Below are 18,904 nucleotides of genomic sequence, written 5' to 3' on the forward strand. Positions count from 1 at the left end.
ATGTGTGACCTCCTGAAAGCCTGCCACTGCCATGTTGCTGCCAATGTACGGGTGGCACGGCCTAGTCAGGCAAATGTTTTGCCTTTAGCCGTGTCCCCTAAGACAATCTGTTCATTGTCTTAAATAAATCAATAAAGAAAGAAAGAAAGAAAGAAAGAAAGGTTCAGCTGGTAGTGAACAGGCTTTCAAAATGGGCTGACAAGAATGGCTTTCGATTTACTGAGGAAAAGACAACATGCGTGTTGTTTACTCGGAAAAGAGGCGTACATCCTGAACCGAATATTACGATGAACGGACATGCGCTTAGTGTAAAAAAGGAGCAGAAATTTCTTCGCGTTATATTGGATGATAAACTATCGTTTGTGCAACATATAAAAACATAAAAAAGAAATGCTTAAATCTATGAACATCTTCAATATTCTTTCGCACCAGTCAAGGGGAACTCACAGGAAATGCTTGCTCTCGCTCTATAACAGTTTGATTAGAACACGTATCGAATACGGGAACACCGTTTACCAATCAGCTTCACATTCTGTTTTAAATATTCTGGATCCTGTACATAACCTTGGCATGGGACTAGCCCTAGGTGCATTCCCTACTAGCCCTGTTCCAAGTTTGCACGTAGAAGCTAATCAGTGGAATCTAGACCGACAATGTAAGTATTGTAGTTTTATGTACGCTCTTAAGGTTAGTTCCAACCGAGAACACCCGTGTTACAAGATGTTGAAGAGCAAGAAACGCAAACCCTCTTTGCAAAGCGGCCAACATTAGCAAAGCCATTTCCACTGAAAGCACTGTCGCTATGCCAAGAAAACAACATATTGCTGTCGGACGTTCACCTGCATTACACTAACGAGTTAGTAGCACCATGGGTACCAATCACCACACATTGTGACTTCTCGTTCACAGAAACATACAAAAAGCATACACCCCAAGAAGCTGTAAAACAACACTTATCACTACAGTGTAAGTGCAAGTGTCCAGAATTTTACACTGATGCTTCAAAAACTGCTGAAACAACATCATGTGCTGCAATTTGTCCAAATTTTACAGCCTATTTAAGATCAATAAATACACAAGTATCTTCACAGCTGAAGCTCATGCTATACTCGCCGCAGTTAAAGAAATAACAATAAAACAGATAAATCAATCGATAATATGCACAGATGCCTTAAGTGTGGTCCGGTCGATATACCTAGAAAAACAAAGAAAGAATCCGGAGATAACCGCTCTCATCAGCAGCTTATCCTTAGCCTACAAGAGAGGGCTACATATTATAATCTGCTGGGTACCTGACCATACTAGTATACCTGGTAATGAAGCGGCAGACGCAAATGCGGCTTTAGCAGATCTAAGGCCCCAAATAGATGCAAGGTATGTTCCACATACAGATATGAAACCTGTCGTTCGAGGAATACTGCGTCACGCATGGCAAGAAGCTTGGGACATAGAAAATAATAACAAATTTCACATCATCCAACCCTACATTACTGAAACATCTGTACACCGGAATAGACAGGAGGAAGTAATGATGTCGAGACTGAGGATGACACAACATGCAACACACTCATACTTGCTAACCGGTACTTATCCACCGGTCTGCACTAGATGTGAAAATCAACTCACAGTCATCCATGTCCTTATGCGATGCCCCGGCATGGAAGCCACGCGAAAAAAATACTTTCATGAACTTTACCGCGCCAATTCACCTATGCACCCTGCACTTTTCCTATCGGCTCAGCCTATGTTCCCCCCCTCGACCGGCTGTTAAGTTATTTTAATGATGTGAAGTTTTTTGAAGAATATATCTTACCGCTTTTAAACTCATCTTCCCTACGCTACGCGAAATCCTACATAATCATCCTAAATTCTCCCAAGAAATGCAAGGCTTATGTTTTTAATTCCTAGGCCTTTAGAGACACCGCAGTAGATCACAGGCATTGCAACCAATTATGCCCGCTGACATGTTTATAACATTCTGCCACACTACTAAACATTGTTGCTGACGCTCTTTAGCCGTTGTAGCCCTTGCGCCATAAAACACTAATTAATAATAATAATAATGAGACGCTGATGATCTTTTTGCAAGAAAAAATTGAATTACACCTCGCACTTCTTAACAGGCGGGAACTAGAATTTTCGCGGACATTATAGCCTGCATTCCCCGACAAGCAGACCATTACTGGGCCAAAACAATAAATAGTTTACCTTCACAAAGAATTCACAGATGGCGCTGCGCAAATAAAACGTTACTCTGACTTGTAAATATTTAAATTAAGGAAACGAATACTTCTTGAATAACCGTCGTACTTGCAGCTTTACTTTGAGGCCCACCCAATTTGCGAAATGGTATTACAAATCCTGGGTAAAAAACTGCGAGCTTGAGGTATGACTTAAGAAGGTATAATACACTATAATGTCGCAGTGATTCGGCGGTCCCACTGCAAAGTTTCAATTTAAGCTTCTGCAGTTGTATTTTTATTTACAGGAATGGACTTACCCCGTGATTAAAATGACCAAGTCAGATTGCCGAGTGGAAGGACTTGTAGGCGCGTAGTTCCTCAGTTTCGTCACAGTATCGTCAGCGTTCAGAGCTCCAGTTTGCAACAGGCTGACATATTCGGCCTTTGCCTGCAAGTATGATACGCTATACTACTGGAATCGATCATGGCGGTTTACATACCTTTCTTGTTTTCTGGTATCCTACAAGAGCAATTCGGACAGGGGGCGTTAACTGCTGCAGCTGCAGGCTGACCTACAATAAAGTAAATAAAAGCAAGCTTTTTTGACCAAATAACCTTTTCGATATTTAAAAGTGCCGATTACGATGCTGATAGGAAACCGCCGAAAACAATGTCGCACATATGCCACCGACATTGGGCCTGGCAGCCCGCTAGCGGTGACCCACGCTAACGTTTCATGCTTCTTCCTGGAGCGGGTAATGAATTCTTATTCCCTTTACACAAAGCCAAGTAGCCAATGTGTAGTCTTGGTGCTGCCGAGCCCACGCGTTTTGTGCGTGACTGTGCGCAAGTGCTGTTAAAGCTTCTCATGCTAGCTGGTGATATCGAATATAACCCCGGCCCCGACCAAGAGATTCTCACTGTATTGGAAGAGCTGCAATCTGAGGAGACGGCAGTGTTAGAGCAACTAAAGTGGAGTGCGAAAATAAACTGGTTTATCATAATAAGACCTTATGCGAAATTAAAGCGAGGCTAGACAAAATTGAGACAGCTTGTGCTGGTATCGACTACATGACAATTGAATGGAGTAAACAGCATGAGATAAGCAACGAAAATACACCAAAGAGTAATGTCTGCCGGGCTAAACGATGCTGAAAATTTATCCAGGAAAAATAATCTCGTTTACTGTTGCATCGAAGATAAACTCAAATAAAGATGGTTCGACTACGAGAAGATCATAATTGCACATTGTAATCAATATGAAGACATACACATAGAACCGCGTGATATTGAGCGTGCACATCGCATTGTGTCTTCCCAACCTGTAGAATGCAGGCCTCTAACAGTAAAGTTTGCTCACTTCAATGACAGAAATAATGTCCTGTCCTCGCCACAAAGTATACAGATACAGGTTATGCCTTTGTACAAGACGTCGCTCCAAGCACGTGCCTTATCCAGAAACGCCTCATCGAGATTAGAAGGGCTCGAAAACTGTGGTACAAGTTGCGAAATGAAAAGCTTGTCCCAAATGAAAAAAAAAAGACGTGCTTTTTTGATCACACTCCTAATCAGGTTGTTGAGGAATACCCATGCCCGTCATTGAAAGCAAATTGTAGAGTGCGTTAACGGTGTCGTCGTACATCATAATTTCTGCTTGCTAACATTCAAAGTGTTTTTTTTTACTTTTAATGCACTATACTGCCTAATAGGTTCATCTTTATGCGATGTCTTACTGCTAACGGAAAGGTGGCTTAACACATCAGTCGATGATACCGAGATTCTTGCCTTCCTCTCACATTGTGACATACTCCGGAAGGATAGACCCCATAACTCACGTGGCGGGGGTGTACTAATCGCCACTAACCAGAATCTGCATTGTTCACTGGTAAAACATTCTTCACGCTAACATGGCGGATGAGCAATGCAGAAATTTAGACGAAAATCTGTGAAGTGACCACTATATTATTAACTATTCAATGACCACACCCCGGCTCAAACTTCCACCAAAGCAGGCCAAAATCACAAACTGGACGGCGTACAGGAAATATCCAATGTCCACAACACCCCCCAACACAGCTGAGGACTGGGCTCAAAAACTCAAAGCTCCAAGTCACGCACGAAGCCACAACACGGAACATATCATTTAACGCGAAAACACCTGCAGTCTACCCACATCTGCTGTACCTGTGGGATGGCCGGCGCAGCTTAACCAAGCGCTGGAAAACTCAAAGACTGAACACTAAACTTAGGGCAAGAATAGCAACGCTGACAGAACAAGCAAATGAGTATGCCAGAGAGCTGCAAGCACAAAATTTGCTACAATTTTGCGATTCACTGAGAGGTACGCTATCCACCGCTAAGACATGAGCTATCTTACGTAGCATGACAGATGCGGACTCTACAAAGACGGCAACAGCGAGAACGATACGCACCCTAGTAGGTGAATACAAAGGTGACACCGATAAACTGATCCAAGCGCTCAGGGAGAAATACATTAAAACAGGGGGCGATAGGGTCGAATCTCTCAACTACAAAGGGCCGACAAATAAACCTCTAGATGAGCCCGTTACGGTTGCCGAATTGTATGCAACGGCGCAGGACATCCGACGAAACACAGCACCCGGAGTGGACGGCATCACCAATGCAATGCTGCGCAACCTCAGCAATGGGCAACTCGAAGGACTAGTCGACTACTTCAACAAGGGCATATGGGAAACTGGTACCATTCCACAGCAGTGGAAGGAAGCCACCATAGTCCTAATCCCTAAACCGGGAAAACAGAAAACTATTCAGAACTTGAGACCAATCTCACTAACGTCATGTCTCGAGGAGCTGTTTGAAAAAGTGATACTCACCAGGCTAACTGATTATATCGAAAGTAACAACCTCCTATCGGTGTACATGTATGGTTTCCGCAAACATCTGTCAACACAGAATGTATTCCTTAGGCTAAGAGACGAAGTAATAAACAACGTGGTGAAGAAAACACAGTGGTGGCGTTGGACCTAAAGAGCGCATTCGACACTATGTCCCATAGGCTCATCATGGAGGAACTAGAAGAAATGGGATGCGGAAAGAGAATCTTTAACTACGTCAAACCCTTCTTAACTGGTAGGACTGCCACGATAGGTTTAGAACATATGCGATCACCCAAGCTCAATATCCCCAACAAAGGAACTCCACAGGGAACTATACTCTCACCATTATTGTTTAACATTGGCATGAACAATTTGGCAAGAAGGTTGCATCAAATCGAAGATCTCAAATTCGCGCTCTATGCGGATGATATCGCCTTATAGATGCACAAAGGATCGTTAGGCCACGAAGAAAGCACCCTACAAGAAGCCATCAACACCGTTCAACACTTAGTGGCAGAACACGGCAAGGCCTGTGCACCAGAAACGTCGGAATGGGTCAGCGTGCATGGACGAAACTACCGTAACAGGCCAAACCTACACCTCCAACTAGAGAACCGAATGCTTCCAGAAAAGACCAAGGTTCGTGTCTTGGGCCTCTGGATCCAAAGCAGCAGGCGAGCGGATCACACTATCGCGACCCTGAAAGCGACAACGAAGCAAATAGCAAGGCTAATAGGAAGAATCAGAAAGAAAGGGAGAGGCCTATAGGAAAACGAAACGATACGACTCGTTCAACCTTTTGTCATCAGCCGGATAACATATGCTCTTCCCTATAAAAACTTACATGGCACAGAAATCAAGATGGTGGATCAGATCATACGGTGCGCGTACAAGGTGGCGCTAGGATTACTGGTGAACACCGGAAATGAAAGACTACACGACACAGGAGTTTACAACACCTTGGAAGAGCTCAAGGCAGCGGTTATGATAAATCAGACAGAGCGCCTGTGTCTCACACAAGCCGGACAACAACTACTGACTGAACTAAGATATTCGGTGGAACCGCAATATTGCAGTGGCCAAATCCACCAGATACCAGGCCACATCAGGAAGCAAATACAAGCCACACCGATACCAAAGAACATGAATACCGAAAAGCACGAAGGCCGAAGACAAGCCCGAGCCAAGCAACTAATCAAAAGCTTTGGGAATAATCAAGAAGTGCAATACATGGACGCCGTTCGGACTGCTAGAGGACACATCATTGTAGCAGTTCGCAACACGCAGCGGAAAAGAGCCGAAATAACGGCCTCAATAAACACAACATGCACAGCCACTGCTGAATCTTCAGCAATCGCGATGGCAATCAAACAGAGCGACAGCGCCGGCCACTTGGCACTGGTTATCTCCGACTCTCAAGCAACATACAGAATGTACGTGCAAGGCAGGTTGCCACGAATCACGCTGAGAATCTTAGGTGACGCGCTCCAAGAAGAACATGCAATCATATGGTGTCCAGGACACGAGGACATCCCAGGAAATGAGAGGGCACACTCCCTAGCTCGAGAACTCACAAACCGAGTGGGGAACCACAGCCCTTTCCGAGACAGTCCACTTACAGCCCGAGACATCCTCGAACACCAACGTCGCAGGAGAGAGCGCCTTGCGCCCCCCCCCCCCCCTCGCATCGGCAACTGGGGGTACAAGAAGCCCGCGCATACTGACGAATACAGACATACACCTATCCCCACTTGGGAAGAGCACACCACATGAATCCCGCACTACATGCCAGCGCTTGTCCATGGTGCGGTGCGTGGCCGTCGCTGCCAAATGTGACGTGGGAATGTAAAAAAGACCACGAGAAGCGAATTCGCCTGAGATGCTTGCCTACAATAGGGAGCCGTTGGAAATCCTCCACGCCTGGCCGGGGCTGGGGGCCGAAAGGGGCCTCTTGGACCAGGCGGAGAGAGTCGCCAGGATCACTGGTGTCCTGGAATAGTGACCCACCCAACCGCTTCCCTCCCACCCTACCATTTTCCTTACTCCCGTCTTTCCTCTCAATAATTAAGTTTTTCCACCACCACCACCACCGTCACCAGCAATATGACGTTCATTTGGCTGCAGCTGCGCCGTAGCTTGGCAACGCATCGCGTGACTAGCCGCGCTGAGCTTTGCAGCCGCCGCCGGCTTGGCGCATGCGCTCTCCGCAGCTGGGGCGTGGCCTGACCACGTGACTCTCCACGTGCCTGGCTAAGGGGAGCGCTGCGCTCGCCTAGTCAGTGGGCGCTTGGCCAGGGGTAGCGCACTCTCAAGTTCAACAAATTGCCACAGAGAGCGAAAAAATCGACCGCGCGCCGCTGCATGCTAACAAAAGCAGCGTAGTAGAATCACTTTGGGATGCTTACGTTAGTTTTAACATTTCCCGGTAGAGGCGCCGTAATAAGAGCAATATTATCTTGCAAACTTTCTCTTACAATTACCAAAGCATTTTTGTTACATGAAAAACAGGGCAAAATTATCATTGCCTATTAGATATTATGCGAAGCATATTACGAGAGCTCAACACAGCTCCTCAGGCGCGGCGGTGTCGCCTTCAATACCACGTGACAGCGTGACGTCACGACAGAGGAGAAACGGGGCTCCAACTCGCGCCGTCGCTCGCGGCGTCGCGGTGGTATTGGCGGCGAGGAGTTACGGAGTCGCCCTCTATCGGAAGCGCCTCGCTGGCGTAGTATGAGGGATCACGTGGCGCGCTCCTCATAGGTTTTGCTGTCAGCGCTCACTGAAAACACCACGCGCGAGCTCTCCCGGACATTTCTGTAAATACTTTCGAAACAAGAGAAGTTTCTTACTGTCTAAATAATAATCTTGGGCAAACTGAAAGCACACAATCGTTTACAGCCGCTATCTCTTTACCGAATACGTACAGTGAACGCCACTGCGCGCGGTCGCCGCGATGGAGTCTCCCGAACCGGCTTGTTGCGTGAAAGGTAGATAAACGCTGAGAGCGAACCATGTGAAATATGTTCTTATAGTGTTTGTATAACTAAATGGAGCGTAACAGAACGAAGCCTCAATGCAGCGATCGCGCAGATTCGCAGCGACCGACTGCGCGTCTGCATGCTTGTCCGCGCACCGTTTCGCTTTCTCCGCGTGCGCGTTTTCGCACCGTGCCATGAGCTTTAGGCCGCAGAATATGAGCATTTGACAGTATACAAGCAACCGTTGTTCCGTGGGCGCTATCAGAGCTGTTCAAAAATAATTTCATTGTAGAGACTTCGACGCCTACGGGGACTGTGATGTGCCGTCGCGACGATTCAATCTTTTTTTTTCTTCTAAATTCTTTGACATTTCGATACTATTTCTCGAGTTGCGTCGCACTGTATGTTTATCGGCGTTCTCAGCGTGCAATTTCCCGCTGCTCCTTTTTTGTAATCCAGTGCATTAATTCATAACATAAACATGACCATATGCCATGCTTTCTTTAAATGTGCTTCTTACCGCTGCCTTTCCACTCCACTGAACTTGCCAGTATCTATAGTATCGACAAGTTCATAGACCAAACCGTCATGACATTAGTCGGGCAGCGGACTCGGGCGTGCGTCTCAGTGCGTGTTTTCAGAACATCGCAGACCGGGCGCCGTAGCAGAAATCTTCCTCGCGTCTGTGCTTGCTGTATACCCGAGTTGTAGCCGATGACTGTTTGCCGGTTTTATGTTTCACGAGCCAAGCTTCACGCAGCTTTTTGTCCTGCGGGTACGTTTGAATAAGGCTGACACCGGCCTCCGTTACGTGCGTCCGGCCCTGCGGCACCGAGCAGTAGCCTACCATGTCGCGCGCCTTCAAAAGCAGCCACTACCTATTGTAGTGCTTTCAAGCGTTGTAAAGGAGACACTCGAAGCGGGTAAATTTCGCCACCAAATGAGGACCGCAGCGTAGGAGGGAATTTAAACTCGTTTTCAGCTCGCTTCGGCGCGCCCGAAGCAGCCGACGCGGCCACTATGTCCACGTGATCCCTCCTAGCACGTCACGGCGACGGTGGCGCCAGCTTTTCCAGTGGTGGAGCTCGAGGCCAATATAAGCAGCTACGCTTGCCTCTGCTAGACACTCATGAGGTGAGATGCCTCCTGGAGACAGAGCTGCTCGTTGGAATGAGAAGCGAAGGTTGCGGCGTGCTACAGAGGCTGTTTCTAGGTGGCTTTGCTACGGCGCAGCGACTACGCGCCCCGCATCGGACGCGGTGAGCGTCGAGCAACGCAGCGTTCGGCGCGACAACGAAATGTGCGCCTGAGCAAGCGCTGCACGCCTGAGCCGACGCCGACGACACCGGCTTTTCTGCGACACGAGCTCCTTAACGCTGTCGCGTTAAAATAAAGGCTAGTATGCTTTGCATCCGGGGCTTAACCTAAGCTAAGCCACAGCCAGTTTTTGTACTCTTTGTTAGTAAGTTTATTGTTTCTTCATAATTATAAACGCAAATAGCGTTCAGCCATCATCGATCTTTCATGTAACCTCTGGCCTGGTTTTAAAATTTTTACCGGTGTGTTCGAGTGCACGGCGGCACGGATTCATTCGTTCATATACACAGATTGGTTGCTTCTTAGTTTCTAAATCTAGTTTCTTGCGCTTCGATGTCTCGCGTTATTTAACTTAAAGCGAAGTTACGTGTTTGCAAACGGACATGTAAGCCCGGAAGTTGTGTTTCGGTCGTGAGCCATTCGGAACACGTCTGCATCGAAACGGAAGCTGGATTTGGCTGCGGCTGACAACGGCAATAACGGTGAGTCCTTTAACACCGCTGCTTGAATCGTTATATAATATCCATCTCATTACCTTCCAGGCGGGCACAAGTTAATTAACTCGATCCTGCATTACATATGGGCAGTCTGGATCTCAGTTGCTGTTTCCTAAATAAACCTTTACCTGAGAGGCTGTCGTTCTACACGAACAACCAGGAAAGAAAAAGGAATATCGGAACGCGCGTCTCATTTGTATCTTATTGCAGCCGTGGTCGTAGGTGACTGAGTAGCCTTATCAATATACATATTAAACTTTTTTCTTCGACTCCGCCGGCAACTTCTTTCGTCCACAAAACCGAATCATCCTTTGGTAAAATGAAGTGAAAGTACATAATTTAATCTATTAAACAGTTGCAAGCATACTAATTCACCCATAATTCGTACTTGTTGTTCAGTTTGTTTTACCGTAGGGCATTTATTTTTGAAGTTGCGAAGCGGTGCATCACGTTCGTGCAGAAAAATAATGCATCAGTTCTAATAGCTTCATGACTTTCATGCATTTGCTTGTGGAACAAGCAATGTGATCTTTTTTAGTGTATAACTTAATGCACAAATATTCTCATTTGTGATCTTAATAATACTTAAGCTGTTGACATGCATTGTAGTTAGGCAGACATCAATTTTATGGACAATAGCAATATTTATTTAACATGCTGCTTAAGCACCCTAGAACAGACAGTGTACATTTGCATGTGTTCTTTAGTCGCAAACCATTACAATATATATGTCACACCTTCTTGCATTTCATATTGCAAAATTTTGCTTTTTCAATTTCTGATTCAGTCATAATTTCTGTTTCAGACATGCAGTAATGAGGACAGCACCAGTATAAAGCAACACACTCCACTCACTAAACAGAAGCTGCTGCCTGCTACAAAAAGGTCATTGTGTGGACGTCGGCTACTACTACAAGGTAAACAACACATGGTTCAGAAATCAATATGTTTGATATATACTGTATTGGCTTGCTGCTTGCAGCAGATATGAATGTTTGTTCATAGTTATGGTTCACTCTAATTGATTCGAGCATAAAAGAAAACAAACATGAGTTTGGCTAATCTGTGCTGTATCTCATGTGTTACCGTTCTGCCCCAACAGAGTCTATGCCAGGAACATCTTGGTCATCACAGGAGCTCCTATCTGCGCCAACAGGAAGGGGCTGGAGGCGAATTTACAAGGCTTTTACACCAAGAACAAAGAAGTGCATGCAGAAGATTATGGATGAGATCAAGTCTGCAGAAGACTGTGTCAAGACTGAAAAGAGCTTCAGCCACCATTCCACCAGCACGGACATTTGGCTGAGTAATCCAGGTAACTCAAAAGGACTTTCTAAAAATTCTTTATCTTCAGATGCACCTGCAACATCTGACCAAGCATGGAAGACACTGGCCAAAAGATCGAGTTCCGTCAGTTTGCCCTCAATCAGCTTCCTAGCCATGTCAATTCCGTTTGTGCCAAGTGTAATTTTTCTTCTATAAATGCAAGCTTTTTCATTGCCCATTTTTGTTAGAGATCATTCACCCTCATCCAAACATAAAGGTCAACTGATTCTTCGCTGATACTTAATACCAGTCACTGTCTAGTAGACTAACATATCTGTAGCAGTATGTTCTAGTGTATGTTGTCACGCACAATTCGTCTCCTGAAATAGCTGATGTAGCATCCGCATGCGTCTTGCATTAACTATGCACCATGTGCTACGCACCATGTTACTTTTCTTGATGTTTTTAGCCTTCAATGCTTGCAGAGCAGAGTGGCTTCTCTCTTCAATGCAAGCTTTCCCATTTCCCATATTCCTAGTCACGTTAATGATTGCTCTTCTTCCTCGAGAGCCTGGGTCTTTGCGCAAGCTACATTGAAGTGATTGAATGCAGAATCTGGTTTTGCTGCCCCATTTGGTTGTGGTAACCATGTTACGCTTCTCGGATGTGCGGGCCTGGTCAGTTGCATTGGTAAGCAGTCTCTCGAGGTAAGCATTTGCTCCTGCAGTCCTCACAGCGACATGGAGTCCCAGTATACACACGCCGTAACTGGTGCTCCCCGTTAGTTCTGGCCTGCTGCAGCCATGGCCAAATTGTGCTTGTGGCCTACCTCGGCCATGATTTGCTCAAAACAGAGACCAGCATATGTGCTTACATGCTTCGAAGTGTATGAAGTTGATAGCCATATGGGTGGAAAGGCCCGCAAGAATGGCTGCCGAAGGCGATGCCCACAAAAGCGACTTGTCCACATTGAGACTAAGTGGGACACAAAGTGTGAGCCACACATCAGCGGCCCTTGAAAGAAAATAAATGCGCATGTTGGAAAGGAGTTAACGCTAAATGCCGGGTAGTCCATGTCGCTGTGTTGGTTGCGGCAGCAGATGCCTGCGTCACCAGATTGCTTCGGAATGGAAGTTGCTCATCTTCAATGGCAGCTGTTGGTTCAAACAGGCGCGAGACTCTGCCTAATCTGTTTGTACCGCTGGTTGTTGCTCGTTACCAGACCACCACATGCGACAAAGGCAAGCATTATGCCTGTAAGATGGCTCGTAGCCAATGTATAATGTATTGTCAGAACTTCATGCGGTGACTGATTGCTGTTTAATTTTGTTGTTATGTCCCTTGGTTACGGTCGCAGTGTTATGTTTTTCGAATATTGCGGCCTGGTCGGTTGCACTGGGAAACAGTCTCTCGAAGTAAGCATTTGCTCCTGCGGTCTGCGCAGCGACATACACTCCCAATTTACACACACCGTGATTCGTGCTCCCCGTTCACCCTTTCCTGCTGCAGCCATGGGCAAATTGTGCCTCTGGCCTTTTTCGGCCGCGATTAGGGACGAATGGAGACCAGTATACGTGCTTACATGGTCGGACATGTATTAAGTTGGGTGGAAAGGCCCGAAAAAGTGGCTGATGAAGGTGATGCCCGCGAAAGCGACTTGTCCATATTGAGAAAATGTGGGACGCCAAGTGTGAGCCATACATTAGCGGCCTCCGAAAGAAAAGAAACGTACAGGTTGGAAAGGAGTCAAAGCTAAAATGATGGGTAGTCCATGTCGCTTGGTAGGCAGCGGAAGCAGATGCCTGTGTGGCCCGACTGCTTCGCACCGCAAGTTTCTCATCTTTAACAGTGACTGTCGCTGCAAACAGGTAGGACACTCTGTCCAATCTGTTTCTGCTGCTGGTTGTCGCTCGTTACTAGACCACCACGTGCGACGAAGGCAGGCACTACGCCTGTAGGTAGGCGGCTCAATGTATCCTAAGAGACCCCTGTGTGTGAATGCTCACTGTTGTCGTATGGTTCATAGCCAATGTATAATGTATTGTCTGAACCTTATGTGGTGATTGATTGTTGTTTAATTTTGCAGCTATGTCACTTGGTTACGGTCCCAGTGTTATGTTTTTCAAATATTGCGGCCTGGTCGGTTGCACTGGGAAACAGTCTCTCGAAGTAAGCATTTGCTCCTGCGGTCTGCGCAGCGACATACACTCCCAATTTACACACACCGTGATTCGTGCTCCCCGTTCGCCCTTTCCTGCTGCAGCAATGGCCAAATTGTGCCTCTGGCCTTTGTCGGCCGTGATTAGGCATGAACGGAGACCAGCACACGTGCTTACATAGTCCGATGCGTATGAAGTTGATAGCCACATGGTTGGAAAGGCCCGCAAAAGTAGCTGATGAAGGCGGTGCCCTCGAAAGCGACTTGTCCATATTGAGACTATGTGAGACATCAAGTGCGAGGCACACATTAGCCGCCCCCGAAAGAAAAGAAACGTGCAGGTTGGAAAGGAGTGAACGGCTAAAATCCGGGGTAGTCTATGTCGCTGTGTAGGCTGCGGCAGCAGATGCCTGCGTCACCCGAGTGCTTCGCAATGCAATTTGGGCATTTTTAACGGCGACTGTCACTGCAAAAAGGTGGCACACTCTGTCCAATCTGTTTCCGCGGCTCGTTGTCGCTCGTTAGCCTGACCACCACGCGCGACGACAACGGTGAGCCGTTTACGAGCTCGCGTACTTATAATACTTAGGAATTCCTAATACTTAGGAATTCACATAACCTCTGATCTTCGATGGAATGCACATATCTCGTATATCGAAAAAAAAAGCCCTAAGACAACTGCATTACTTGAGGAGAACACTAGCTCAATCTACTCAGGAAATAAAGCTTTTAGCCTATAAAACCTATGTACGACCGCTATTAGAATATGCTGCGGCAGTATGGGATCCCTGGACCGAAAGCAACAAAGTGAAACTAGAAAATGTCCAACGCAAGGCAGTCAGGTTCATATTTAATTGTTACAGCTGGAGTATAAGCCCAACAGCCCTGCTGCACACCGCAGGACTCGAACAGTTGGACATCCGACGTCACCGCGAACGACTAAAATTATTTTACTTATATTGTCATAATACAATAAAACTAGAGGAAGGCATTCTAGTTGAGCCCATTTCCCACCGCCCTACGCGTTCCTATCATTCCAAAAAAGTCGGCGCAATTTCGTGCAAAACAAATGTTTTTAAATACTCATTTTTCCCCGCACCATTGTTCAATGGAACGATCTGCCTGGAAACGTGGTCAGTTCCGAAACGGTTATCTTGTTTTTACAAGCCCTGAGTGAACAATAGGGCACACATGCAATTCGTTTTGAATCGAGTGTTTTGTTTTTTTGATTCTACTGTGTTTTGCACTCCAGCCGAGTCTCGTTGTTTTGTTGCAATGTACGATTTCTTTGTTCCTGTTACTTATGTACCCCACTCCTGCCTAAGGCTTGTAATCCAGGCCGGCAGTATTTGCTAAATAAATAAATAAAAGTATCTCGACATGCAAATTTTATTTCTGCTATTGCACGAGAATGTACACTGCTTGTCTTCAGCCAATAAAGTCGCACGTTCTGTTCACTCACTTGTGGCTTGTTTGTATGGGCATCAGTAGAGGCTCTTGGCAATTAGAACGCACCAGCTACGCGGCAGCGAAGGCATTGAGGCACGCCGCATAGCCGGCAGAGCAAGCACGGCGCGTACCAGCGTACGCGACCGGCAAGAAACGGCCATATTGGATTTTGCTCTTAAAAAAAAGTGCACTTCCGCTTCCGAATTGAGCTACGTCCTCTGGCGTCCACCTAAGCAAGTTCCATGCGCTGCCGCTGCTTATTTTCGAACCACTGCGGAAGGTACAATTTCCCTTCTCTAAGTTGGTTCTTTAATCTATGGCTTGGCCATGGATGAGAGTGAAGGCGGGGGCAGGTTGCACGAACATTTAATAACGAAAATAATAATGAATTTAGGATCGCGTTTTTTTGCCGACTAGGCGCTGTCTATAGAACATTCAGGAATGCGTTCTTAAATTCGTTATAGTTTTCGTTAATAAATGTTTGCACAAGCCGCCCCGGGTCTCCTCTGAGCGTTGCGCGAGAGCGGGACGCTTTGAGCCGTGGTAGCGACGCAGCCTCTGACCACTACCAAAACTTAGGACTGCTCCTGCTAGTACAAAACAGCTTGCATATGAAAACTGCGTAAGAGCTAAACTTGAATACGCGGTGATAGTAGGGATCCGCACAATGAATAGGGCATCGTACAACTCGAGTGTGTACAAAGAAAAGCTATACGGTTTATTTTTGGCAAATATAAAAGACATGGTTCACCATCCATGCTAATGAAACAGCACAACATACACGCTTTAGAACTCAGACGGAAAGTTAGTCGCCTCATCTTTCTTAACTATTGCCTGCAAGGAAAAATAAAAACGAAATTGCCTAATTGTGTCCAAGCTCATTTTATAAGGAGGACCAGACATACGCAAGAACATTCACTTGCACCAATTTTCGCTTGCACAGAGACATATAAAAATAGATTTTCCCCAGAACTGTATCTGATTGGAATGCCTTACTGTGTAATGTTTTTCCGACTAGTAATATTGCGACACAGTTGGAAGGTCACCTCTTTGTTTCATGAAATTTTGGTTTGGTTTTTCGATGCTTGTCGCTATTTGATTGTTTTGATTGCTTGTTTTAGTTTAACTGCTAATATTGTTTCAACCTGCTTGCCATTGTTTTGTAATATGATTGGCTACGCCCCTCCTGCCAGGGCCCACATGGTCTGCAATATTTGAAATAAATAAACCTCGTGGATGTCGGCCGGTGAGCGGCTTCGCAGGAGAGGGTGCGGAATGCAAGAGGCGTCGCACCGTCGAGATGAATGTAGCGACCGCGTTCGCGCCCTGTCCGCTCGCGCTTCGACGCTGCGCATGTTCGCGGCGTCTCTTTGCACGTCTAACACTGTCGCACGAAAGGCGACACACCGTCGTACTATGCGTGTCTAGCCAAGCCTAATCATAGTCATGTTTAGCCACCGACCTCGGCACAGTCGTCACACCTGGCTTAACGATGACTGTATACCTAAGTATAATAATTACAGCTAAATTAAAGGTTAACCAAGTCAAACCAAGGCTTAACTAGGTTAAACTAAGCTTTAGCTTTGAACATCCAGGGTTAGCTGAGCTAAGCAACAGCCAATTTGTTTTACGGCTCCTCTCGCAGCCCACATTCACAGATTGGAATTGCTGCCATTTTTTCTGTGCGTTCCTTGTCCACGCAAGCTCTAGTCTGCGTTTCAACTGCACTTTGGTAAGGGCAAATCAAGACGCGGCAAGCATCTCAACGCACTGGCTTTCCCGCGAGGAGTTTAGAACTCGAAGGGCCACTCATCTGTATTCAGTTAGACATTAATGCTTTTGTAGCGAAGAGATTGTAGAAGAGACGCTAGTGGGTTCAGCGCTACTGGCTCTAAACGCTAGTGGGTCGAGCGCTCCTGCTCAGCAACGGCTCTCGTGCTTGGAGGCTCTGACTGCCCTGCCCGTCGACGTTGCGCCGCTCCCGAGCTCTGCCAAATAAACACCTTTAGAATTGGTGGAGGTGCGGGGTAACTTCAGACGATCATCCTGGAACTCCGGTCCCGTACCTTACCATCTACCATGCCCCAAGACGCCTCCCAGCAAACGCCTCCTCCTGCACCCACTGCGTGTCCCGGGGTGCCTCGTCATCGCGAACCTCCTATCTACACTGGAGCGGATGACACTGACGTGGACGAATGGCTCACGGCGTACGACAGAGTAGGCGACCATAACAAGTGGGATGAAGCAGCCAAACTGAGCCATGTTCTGTTCTACCTCGCTGGAGTGGCCAGCCTGTGGTATAACAACCACCAAGCAGAGTTCCAGACATGGTCGGAATTTAAGACTTCCCTCGCCGATGTGTTTGGGCGCCCTGCTGTTCGCAAGCTGCGTGCCGAGCAACGTTTGCGAGAACGAGCTCAACAGCCAGGCGAAACGTTCACCAGCTATATCGAAGATGTCCTGGATCTATGCAGGAAAGTCGATTCGACCATGGCGGAGTCTGATCGCATCCGAAACATACTGAAGGGCATAGAAGACGACGCCTTTAACATGTTGCTGGCCAAAAGTCCACGCTCTGTGGCTGAAATTGTCACACTGTGCCAGAGCTATGAAGAACTCCGCAGGCAGCGGTCACTGACCCGTCGATCTCTACCGCGTGACGAACACCTCGCTGGTTTGTCTGCCATGTCCAACCAGGCAGCGTTGCTCGCAGAAATGAAGGCGTTCGTCCGCGAGGAAGTTGCTCGGCAACTCTAGTTGATGGATTTTGCACAGCCGCATTCGGTACACGCGCCTACGCCAAGTTTTGCGCCTCCGCTTCGCCGCGTCGTAGCGCAAGAACTGCACGAGGTTTTGCCTGAGCACCACCAGCGTGTTCCTGCGGCTGCGCCTCACAGCTACGCCGAAGTCATGGCCAGGCCCCAACAGATGCCGACGGCTGTGCCACTCAGCTACGCGGAAGTCGTCACCCAGCCTCAACAACTCCCTCAACGGGGACCTCTCACGTACGCCGAAGTCCTCGCTATGCCCCGACAACAGCCGGCTATGCAATCACTTCACCAGGCGCCACGTCCAACGCGTCCTTCCACATGGATGGGACCTGCCGCAACGACTCGGTGGCGTACAGCGGACAATCGACCAATATGTTTTGCGTGCGGCTATGCAGGCCACGTCGCACGCTACTGTAGTCGCGTGCAGTCGCCTAGCGCTACACCTTATGGGCCAAGTTCTATGGCGAGTTCTCCGCGCCCTTATTACGATGACGAACCTCGGGCTGCGTCACCACCATTCCGCCGGTCCGCTAACATCCGCCGCTCAACTTCTCCACGCCGACGCTCCCCATCACCGATGCGGCCTCGTCCCGAAGCTCGGGATGAGGAAAACTAATCGTCGCAGTCCATGAGGCAAGGGCTGCGACGCCGTCGAAACGCGGAAGTCCTCAACGTAGCCCGGCCAATGTGATAGACGTGTTAGTTGACGGTGTGCGCACATCTGCCCTCGTGGATACCGGAGCCGCTGTATCAGTTATGGACGCAAAGCTTTGTCGCTTCCTTCGAAAGGTTACGACGCCCATTGGTGGATTCTCCCTCTGCACAGCAGGCGCACAGCGTATTCACCCGATTGCGGCGTGCACCACTCGTGTTCTCATCGAGGACGTTGTATACGCCGTCGAATTTATTGTGATTTCCTCGTGCTCCCACGAAGTTATCCTGGGGTGGGACTTTCTCGCCCGCCACGATGCCGTCATTCATTGCGCACGGGCCGAACTAGAACTGTCGCAGATAGCAGATATGACGCTTGCCGATAATGCTCCTTTTGCGAACAAACTACTCGTCAGGCACGACACAAACGTTCCTGCCAACTCGTCAGTGATTGTGTCAATGCAGTGCAGCAGCCTCTCTGACGCCATCGCACTACTTTCTCCGTCGGGCCGCTTTTACACTCGAAAACGTCTGCTGCTGCCTTTTGCGACTGTGAACGTCAAACAGGGCTCCACAGCTATTTTTGAATGTAACCCCTTCTCATACCCTGTGATGCTGCTTCAAGGCGAATGTCTTGGCCACGTAGAAGTGCTCGACGCCGTACAAATTACGGATGTTCCCGAAGACACGTTCTGCGCCAGTTACAACACGCTCGGTTCTCTGTCGACGTCCGACCCTTTGCCCACAGGTGTGTTCGATTCATCTATTGCCGA

At 47.6% G+C, this 18,904-nt stretch overlaps 1 protein-coding gene across 1 annotated transcript in view; it reads right to left on the minus strand.

The window, feature by feature from the left end:
- LOC135909537 (venom metalloproteinase BumaMPs1-like) overlaps nucleotides 1-18,904 on the minus strand; it is a 119,340-nt gene that overhangs the window by 48,539 nt on the left and 51,897 nt on the right. The window contains exons 7-8 of the mRNA XM_065441519.1: nucleotides 2,684-2,755; nucleotides 2,501-2,631 (exon numbers count right to left, since the gene is read on the minus strand). Of these exons, the coding sequence (XP_065297591.1) occupies nucleotides 2,501-2,631; nucleotides 2,684-2,755 (203 nt within the window). The remainder of the gene's footprint in view (nucleotides 1-2,500; nucleotides 2,632-2,683; nucleotides 2,756-18,904) is intronic.

This window comes from Dermacentor albipictus, chromosome 5 (assembly GCF_038994185.2).
Source record: "Dermacentor albipictus isolate Rhodes 1998 colony chromosome 5, USDA_Dalb.pri_finalv2, whole genome shotgun sequence".
Lineage (NCBI taxonomy): Eukaryota > Metazoa > Arthropoda > Arachnida > Ixodida > Ixodidae > Dermacentor > Dermacentor albipictus.